The sequence below is a fragment of the Sinocyclocheilus anshuiensis genome, unplaced genomic scaffold (genome assembly GCF_001515605.1).
Source record: "Sinocyclocheilus anshuiensis isolate Anshui unplaced genomic scaffold, SAMN03320099.WGS_v1.1 scaffold1393, whole genome shotgun sequence".
Classification (NCBI taxonomy): Eukaryota; Metazoa; Chordata; class Actinopteri; order Cypriniformes; family Cyprinidae; genus Sinocyclocheilus; species Sinocyclocheilus anshuiensis.
In genome coordinates this window covers 5,646-15,934 of record NW_015548343.1, presented here as the reverse complement: position 1 = coordinate 15,934, position 10,289 = coordinate 5,646, and the positions used below count along the sequence as shown (strand labels likewise).

At 36.5% G+C, this 10,289-nt stretch overlaps 1 protein-coding gene across 1 annotated transcript; it reads left to right on the top strand.

The window, feature by feature from the left end:
- Window positions 1–325: 325 nt before the first annotated feature.
- LOC107656560 (GATA zinc finger domain-containing protein 14-like) lies at window positions 326–8,232 on the top strand (the record flags this gene model as incomplete). Its single annotated transcript, XM_016444459.1, has 4 exons — window positions 326–369; window positions 3,939–4,986; window positions 7,128–7,659; window positions 7,967–8,232. Coding segments are annotated over exons 2-4 (1,566 nt in total), but the record flags the coding sequence as incomplete, so codon positions are not given.
- Window positions 8,233–10,289: the final 2,057 nt, after the last annotated feature.

Here is a 10,289-nt window from a genome sequence, read left to right as displayed (position 1 = left end):
TGTTATTAATAATCAAAATAAAGCTGAAATAAAACTAAATATAAAACTTAAACTAATAATTTCAGCTCAGTTCACCTCTAAATTTCCTTAAATTGCAAGTCTTGTGTCCCATAATGGTCTCATGGATCAGTGTTTAGGAATAGGCGATGAGGCAAGTACTTTTGTGGTGTTGCAATTTTGCATTTTAAGAGAAAATACAATCAAAAGAACCCTTAAAGCTATTAAATTTAAAGAGGACTGATAACGGGAGGGAGGGAAGGATGGGGGAGTGGAGAGAGTTAAAATGATCCTCCCTAAAGCAAATCCTTCTCAATCTGATCAGTGTGTTTGGAATAGACCAACTTGCCCCAACTCTGTGGCTGACTGCAGGTGAGGGACCTTTTTAATTCTCCAGAAAACTCATAGGCAACTTTCTGATGGAGCTGATTCAAATTTACTTCAGAAGGTATGGTTCAGATCAATTATCAGTGTCGTTTAGAAAGTGTGATATAATTGTGGCATTTTATTGTATGATTAACGTTCGTTCCGCTTTGCACTGCTGATATTTTATTTATCAAATGTAATGAGCATTACTTTTGTTCCGCATGAATAGCCATGTGGTTTTAGGAAAACTGAAGATGTAAGATCATCTGTTTTTGCCCTCGCAAACTTAATTCTTCCTTTTTGGAGAAATTTGAGCTGCTAAAATATTGCCATTTATTTGTTTATTTGTATATTTTTTAAGGGAATTCTAAATTGAGGTTTTAGATTGTGTATTTAGATATTGATTATATTGCTAATTTACAATGCATGGTTACACACAGTAAATATAGATGGGAAATGTCTTTTAGAAGAGGAATGCATGAATATTGTGATGGATATTTCAATGGACAGTAACTATGTCATGCCTATAAATCACATACACTGTGTTTTTACAATTGTGTTCTTGTAAAATTAAAATAGAAATAATTTCATTGATTGTCTGGCGAGTTTCAGCTTTTTTTTTTTTTTTTTTAGTAATGATAGCATAAACGTGCCTTTACTGTTTACTGTTGTTTACAGTGGTAAACAATATTTTTCTTAAAGCTTATTAGAGGTTCATTTTAAAGCTTGCAAGAGCCTTAGGGTTAGCAATCATCTTTTCTCCCGCTATATACTCATCTACAGCACTGTTTTCAGTCGCCTTATGCAAATACATAAGGTTTTTGTATATATAAAACCATTGTGGCAACTGGAAGTTTTAATAGTTTTAATATGTGGTCAACAAAGGACACAGTACCTCATGAAGTACTTTGATCCGATTCATTAGGTGAACAAATCTCAATCTGTTCTAAGGACACCTGTTCATGCTAATAATGTTACAAACAGTATGCCCTACATGGATGATTATTTTAGGTTTTGGTTCAATTTTACACTACAGTGTTCATGTTACTGTAAAATTAGACAAGCAAGTACTGAGTAATACTACCAAACAACACACAGTAATATAGGTAACATGGACACTCTATGGAAAGTGTTAAGTTTTCTAACACACTAGATGGCGTTTAGACTTACATAGACTTGCACTTGCATTTGATATAATCTAAAACAACAATCTTTTAAGCAACTAGTAATACATACTACTGAGCAGCCAGGAAGTCTTGTGGTATTTTATGGATGATTTGATTTGTTAAGTGCCTGAATGCTTCCTCCAAATGCAAACAAGAATGGCATCCATTTGGTCATTTTGGTTTACTTTTAGTTTTTGCTTCCTGATATTTTGTGTTTATGTTTTTGGTCCAAAGTAACTTCAACTTAATTGCAGAAACAGTTTCCAAAGTAAAATTGTTGCTCTTCTTGGTCCACCATTCTTTGGGATTTAATTGTTGTTGCACTTTTAACCATTAGTCTACCGTTAGTCCAGACCTTTAACCCCTATTCTACCACCAGCCATTCATTGCATCTCTGAATGATTGCATGTACTCAACCCATGTCCTTTTCTTTGAGGATGAAAAAAAAACATCTAATGTAAATTAATTTAAAATGGTAAAATCATGTAGGCTATATAAATGACCCTTTTAATAAGATATCCATGATTTTAGAGCTAATCAAGTGTAAATGTACATCCATGACATCTGTTTGTGACATGATACAGACAGATTTAAGGAGCTTAGCACCAGTCTACTTCCTAGTTAGCCAACAGATTTTGAATGATTTAACAGATTCATTTAAGTATCAGTACAATTAGGCTGAGATCAGGGCCTATAGCAGGACAGGTGTTACTGTAAGTGATTCCTGAGACAAAGTTCATGTATCTCGACTTGGTGACGACCCTAGTTGAGATTCTTTCAGTAGGTTCCTCTTTAAATTATATGTAATAATTCTGACTGGTGTGTAAGAGTACCAGACAATTCACAAATGCATTTGTGCACTCACTGCACTGCTAGTTGTGGACTGTTCTTTAAAAAGCAGAAAGAATTGGTCAAAAAAGGTTGATGTCTTGCAAAACAGGTATGGACAAAATGGTCATCAACTGATGATTATGAATATTTTTGAAAGAAGTCTCTTATGCTCACTAAGGATATTTTGAAGAATATTGGTAACCAAACATTTGATGATAGCCATTGACTTTCAAAGTATTTTTTTCATACTATGGAAGCCAATTGCTACTGTCAACTGTTTGGTTACTAACATTATTCAAATGATCTTTTTTACTGTTCAAATTCATACAGGTTTGAAACAAGTGGACGGTGAGTAAATGATGACAACATTTTCATTTTTAGGTGAACTATCCCTTGAAGTGAGTGAAATTTCACTGTTCAAAATATATATCACTGTCATAATTACAGTTGATCGCTTTACACAGGCATTTGTTGCTGCTGTAAAGCAATCTGCCCTTTTCACAGAATTCTGTACCCAAATTGACATACTCCCAGAACAGACGTATTAGAAATGTACCATGAGAATGATTTTGAAACTGATATTTCAAGGCAAAAAAAATAAACATTCAGGTGCTTTCAAAATTCTCAAAACACCTGAGGTCTGTTCTATTGTATTGCAAATGTTTTTAAAAGCAAGAATACATTATGTGTGAAAAGCACCCTAAGAAACATGTCTAGTGGACTCTAATTATACAGCTGAATAGTCTGTAAAGTCTCCTCAAGTTTGCTGCAAGCCTAACTAAGCTGAAAGTGTCATTGGCAATCACCTTGATCTTTCACATTCTCACTCATTCTGTCTCAGTCACACGAGGATGCCATGAGCTCTGTCTAGTGATATGTCTAGGGTGGCGTGCCATACAGCGTGAAAATGTGGAATGGGCAAGCCTCTTAGGAGACTGCTGGCTACATGTAGAGTGTTTCTGAACTGGCTTATGAGCGCCAGACCATGACCCAACACCACCGACACATGTGATGGCAGCAATACTGCAGGAAGAGACTACTATAAGCATGCCAATCCACCATGGCCTTTAAGCCTTCCTAGATCCTATTAGACAGTCAACCTTGGGGACTCAAGTGCAAGAGCCCCTTCCTGTGATGTAGATCCTCAGGCAGATTCTACCAGGACAAAACTATAGATCTTAAAAAATAATCAATCAATCAATCAATCAATCTATATCTATCTATCTATCTATCTATCTATCTATCTATCTGTCTATCTGTCTATCTGTTTATCTGTCTATCTGTCTGTCTGTCTGTCTGTCTATCTATTTTGAAAGCCATCATTCATCATTTGCATCACGTTTGTAACAGTAATCTGATTACAATAGCCAAGGGGGGTTTCAGCTGTTAGCGTCATTCACCCCAGGTGCGCGTCTGACTCAACAAGTCCATGTTGTTGACTGATCAACTCAGTAAATAGAACTGAGCTATATGCGATCCCACTACTGTCTTTGTTTTTTTACTAAAATGATTGTAAATAACCCCAAAAGTGTTTTTCCTTGGGCCACAGCTGACTGAAATCTCTCTTCTAATCTGCAGGGATGTGCCTGACAGAATCTGGAAATTAAAGGATTACTGCTAACTCCAAATACTGGAGATCCGGTTTGCCAAATATTTCATCAGGCCAGGGCAAAAGAGCGGTCAAGGGGTCCTACTTTTACTCTGGTTTGTTGGCTTGTGTGTTTGTACACTGGAATGTCTGCGTCTGATGGATTTATAACCATTCACAGTGGAAATAACATTCTGTGCTCACAAAAATATAAGCAATGCATTTTCTGAACATTTCTTGTGGATTTCTAAATCCACTGATTGTTCTCCAATGACCTCTTTTCATGGTGTGCATCCCACTGCTGTAAAGAAGAAATCAATGATGACGAAAAACACAAATTATGCCATTATGGCTTTGCCTTTCTCAGAACACATGAACTGGGGAGGGTTTTTTCATTCCCACTTTCTTATTTTTCTCATATCTTTATTACCATCGGTTACAGTTTGTAGCATTCCAGGTTTGGAATATGACTGGGGAACGCAACCCAAACTTGTTTGCATCCCTATTCCTGCAGATGCAGACCCTAGTTGTTTCACACCAGGTGGGGCTTCGCATGGGACTGTACATGGGGCTCCACATGGGCCAAACAGCAATGGACACGGGAATGGCCATGGGAATGGACATCATGGGGCAGTTAGCGGGCTGCCGAGTAGTCACAGCAGCAGTAGTAGTAGCCGACATGGCATATCCGATGAGGCCAAAGCCACCATCCTTCACCTGAGGGAGAGCCTTGTGCGACAAAAGGAGACCATCTTGGATCAGCGAGAGACCATTCGGGAACTGACAGCAAAACTGACTCTCTGCGAGAGCTTTGGAAGGGGACACCATGATGACAACCATCACGGCCCTTCACATCACAACTCTCAGCATTCTTCACACCATTATGACAGCCACCATGCTGACCCACACTTCCCATTAAACGGGCATCGCAGTGACCATCACAGAGGCAAATCTCCATATCTGGGCAAACACAGCTTCTCCCCAGAACAGACAGGAAAGACCCTGCAGGCCCTGAAGGAGAGGCTGGAAAATCTTCAGGTGGGAAGGTTTACAGTCTTAAACTGAAAGTTAAAGCCTGTAAATAATTGCAAAAAAAACATATATACACACTACTTTTAAAAGGTTTTGGGTCTTTCTTTACAAGTCTCTATGCTCACCAAGGCTGCATTTATTTAATCAAAAATAAAATAAAAACAGGAATATTGTGGAAACATTATTACAATTTCAAAAAACTGTTTTCTACTTGAATATATTTTAAAATGTAATTTATTCCTGTGATCACTAAGCTGAATTTTCAGCAGCCATTACTTCTGTCTTCAGTATCACATGACCCTTCAAAAATTATTCTGATGTGCTGATTTGGTGCTCAAGAGACATTTCTTCTTATTATTTTTTTTTGGTCTACGCACCTCAGTTGGATTATTTTGAAGGCGCGGCGAGTCTCTGGCTGCTTCTTGTTTCATAAATAGAAAGCACACCATTTCGTTGAAATCTTTTGTAGCATTATAAATGTCTTTATACTGTCACTTTTGATAAGTACAATGTATCTTTGGTAAATAAAAGTATAATAAAAAAATTATAAAAAACTGACCCCAAACTTTTGATCAGTAGTGTTTCCCCAAGGAATCACATAGTTATGGAAATTATTTTAAGGAATATTATTTCCATGACTTTCCCAGGCCTGAAAAATCAATTTTTAAATTTCCTGGATTTTCCATGTTTTCCAACTGCTTAGATTTTGTCTTTAGGGGTTATCCTGCATGTCACAGGCCGATCTGTATTCAGGACAACTTCTCAGCATGACATAAGCTCTTTTCCGTTTTTGTAACATACACTTTGGTGGCTTCCTGTGACAATGACAGATCATTGAAGACAGTCTTAGGTTTAGGCAGGCCAGTCGGGATTTGTTTATTTAATTAGCCAGATCCCTACCCTGGGGAAAGCACAAAGGACCATGCTACATTAACATGGATAACCCGTATACTTATGGTTACAATGCACTTACAATTGATCCTTTAAACCAGCCACAATGTGACACTTTCTTTGAATACAGTATGTATGCAGTGAAACTGTTGCCATGCATTTAAACTCTTCTTTTTTAATGGGTCTTTAGTACACAAATGAATGGCTGATGAAGGATTTAATGTTGTAAACGTTTGATGTGCTTTACAACTCAGATATTCTTCCTGTTTCCCAAAGTGATTTAAATATGACCACAAGGTTTATCAGAATTGTTGTCTTTGAGAGGAAATGCACGCACTGCACGCTAGTGACGGCACTCTGCAAATGTGCTAGTTGCTGCCATCACTAATTAGCCCCATCTGCCTTGATAAGCCATTAAGCGCAGAATGCTGTGGCGCAGAGTAAAGCTGGATTTGCTGTGACTAATCAGAGGAAGGAGTGCTGACAGTGAAGGAGGGGCTGTTGTGATTTTAACACACTTGTCTGTATTCTAATACACTACCGTTCAAAATGTTGGGGTCGATAAGATTTTTTATATTTATGAAAGAAGTCTCTTTGCATTTATTTGATAAAAAAAAATACAGTAACAACAGCAATATTGTGAAATTAAAATAACTATTAAAATAAAATAACTGTTTTCTTTTTTGAATATATTTTAAAATGTAATTCCTGCAATGGCAAAACTGAATTTTTGGAACTTCAGTGTCACATAATACTTCAGAAATCATTATAATATGCTGATTTGGTGCTCAAGAAACAGTTCTTCTTATTATACATTTTTCATGAATTTTTGATGAATAGGAGGTTCAAAAACAGCTTTTATTTTAAATAGAAAGATTTTGTAAAATTATAATTTTTGTATTGTCACTTTTGATCAATTTAATGTGCCCTTGGCTGAATACAAGTATTAATTTATTAAAAAAAAATAAATAAATACAACTGACATCAAACTTGTGAACAGTAGTGTATATTGAATGTTAATGGTAAAAAGTTTCTACAGTAAACCTGGTCTGTTATTGAAAAAAAAACATGGTGTCCTATGGTTTATAAAATAAAACTTTTTTAAATACTGGTTAAGTTCTGTGGAACAATTGTGATAATTTTATAAAATACGCATATATTTGCATTGGTTATTATTATCGTTGCATTGCAAACGTTGTGTTTAAAATCTAGCCTAAACTGTATATTTTTGTTTATTGTCATTTTTGTTCATATAGGCAAGAAATTCATCCAGTTCCTATTCAAGTTCATTGAGAGACCTCCTGCAGCGCAAGATCAACGCACTGGAAGAACAGCTCCATCATCACTATGGTCACCATGACAACCGTCATGGATATGGTCATCATGAGGATAACCATGACCAGGATGACCACCATAATAACCACCACAATAACCACCATGATGACCATCATGATAACCATGACAGCCATCAGGCAAACCATCACGATGACCATCACTCTAGCCACCATCGTAACCACCATTATGGTCATCACTACGACCGTTACAGTGACCACCACGACGACCACCATGGCAATCACCAAGACAATCATCAAAGTGGCCATGATGATCATCATGATGATGACCATCATGGCAATGGACACCATGATGGTGGACACCATGGAAATGATGATCATGTCCACCATCCACAAACCTCAATCCAACCACCAGGGTCAAGAGTGCCTGTCCGTGGAGCCATCAACAAATTAGACGCAGTGCTGAGTAACCTTCACCACAAAACTCCAGAAACAGGTGATAAGTCCTAAAAGTATTACAAAATAGAACTGAATTAACTCCGGCTAATCAAATTTACATTATTTGAACAGGACATCTGTATGTGCAGAATCTTGAAAAATCAATGGTCTTATTTGTGCTCCTGGAACATATTTGAGATCTGAATGGGTTAAATGCGAAAACTGCAGAGAATTTAGTTAAATAGTCTGCTTCCAGGAGATCAAAGTCTCCAACTGTCTTTTAAAGATTTCAGTGGAGCTTTTAGAGGTTATACTGCTGAGAAATGCAATCCTGTTTCACAGTTTCTTATTTTCATCTCTAACAGGACCAAATAAGAAGCCCAAGAATCCTGATGCTTTTCAGATTGGCTTCCCGATGCGCACCAACTACATATATGGGCGAATCAAGCGCACCCTTCTGAGTGAGATTTTTGCCCTCACTGTCTGTCTTTGGTTGAAAGGGGGCTCAGGTCCTGGGATCGGAACCCCATTCTCCAACTCTGTCCCGGGCCAGGCCAACGAACTTGTCCTGATTGAATGGGGCAACAATCCCATGGAGCTGCTGGTGAATGACAAGGTAAAGAAATCATCCAATTATAAGACAGGGTTTGTATAATAAAAGATTAATGCTCTAGATTCATTAAACACAGGCAATCCTTACAAAAACATTTTAGCTTAGAAGTGTATTTAAATTGATACAATCAAATATGTCATAAACATTAGACAATATGATTGTGATCAAATGCATTGTGATAAAATGCTAGACCTAGAAAAGGGGTCACCAGGCTTACCCTGATAATGCCCTTGCCCTGCCCTTGCAACAGTCTGCAAAGCTCTCTCTTCCTCTTGGCTTCTCAGTCATTTCCATCATCCTGCCTAATTAGCTTAATTGGCTTATCCGTGGTTGACGTGAATACATTCTACTGTTTTTTTTTAAACCGAAACAAGACAGACCTCTTCTCTCAATGACTGTTTATGTGCTGTCAACTAAACTATTTACAACTAATGCTGGCATGCTGCTCAAGTCTACACATAATAAACACTAATAATGTGTTTTGTCAGTGCATAGACTACTTTGATTTGTACTTAAAGTACCAAATTCTACTTCATCCATGTAAATTTTTCATTTTCATTTTCTTCTATTTTTTTTCTAAAATATTCAGTTAGTGTTTTATTGGAGAAACTGGAATTTTTTTTATTGGAATTTTTCAGTTTATTATTGAATTATTCATTATTGAATCACAAACTATCATTTAGAACATTATGCTATAATTACAACATTATGCTAACCAATTTGTTCAAAAGAATCAACACAAAGTTATTCATAATATGTTATTCATATATGAATTGGGTATTGCTGGTTCTTTTTTAGGCTTTAATTTTGCATTAATTTATAGAACTCTGACAAGAATTGTTAGTTCTGATTCTAAACAGTTGACAGACAACATGGGAATATATTGTACACTACAATTCAAAAGTTTGGGGTCAGTACATTTTGATTGATTGATTGATTGATTGATTGATTGATTGATTTACTGATTGATTGATTGAAAAATATTAAGCAGCACAACTGTTTTCAACACTGATAATGATTCGAAGTATTACTTGAGCAGCAAATCAGCCTATTAGAATGATTTCTGAAGGATCATGTGACACTGTAGACTGGAGTTATGATGCTGAAGATTCAGTTTTTCCATCAGAGGACAATTACAATTTATAATGTTTTAAGATAGACATCAATTATTATTATTTTTTTTGTTTTTTTTTGTTTACTGTATTGATCAAATAAATACAATAAATCTTGGTGAGCATAAGAGGGGAAAAAAACCTCCTGACCCCAAACCCAAAATGGTAGTGTATTTTTGCTGAAGAGTTGATAGGGAAAATATTTATTTATATATATATACAAAAGTGTGTATGACAGAAATGGGTCCGTTCGACCCATGTCATTAGGGATCTGACCAAACAGAGCTGGATTCTCCACACTTCTGCTTAACTTGCAGCTGGAAAGGTGGACAATTATGAATCCAGATGGAAAGGCTGAGGAGAAGGACTCAGGGTGCAGTTACTCCTGCAGGATAATAGGATTCCAAACAGGTCTACATAGGCCCCGGGCATTTAACTAAGCACTTTATTAGTTTAAGTTTCTAAGAATTACATACTGCATATCGATAAGCACTTAGGATGTCAACAGACTGGTTGAACTACATTCCGTGGTTTTGATTCACTTCCAAACACTAATGGAAGAACTTCAGTATGCTGAATGTGCAAAAACACTACACGACAAAAACTAATTACAGTTGGCATGTACTATTACAATAAGGCGGGACAACATGGTCTATTTTTATATCTATATGATGAGAAGTGAAATACAAATTTGCAAAAATTTTCTTTTGATTAGACTCAGTCTTTGGTTAGACCCATTTGTATTCGCTCTAGGCAGCATGGGGGCAGCAGTGAGTTTTAAAGGCCTACTTCAGTGTTACATTTCCTATTTGCTGCAATTTTTGACTTTCAAGACTTCAGTAGTATATAACCTGAGGTGCTCTTTCAGTCTTGCAAATCAAGCATAAGTTATGCTGGAGAAGAAATAAATTGTATGTTTTTTATGCATGTAAATTTGTATCACAGAAAAATGTGCATGCATCA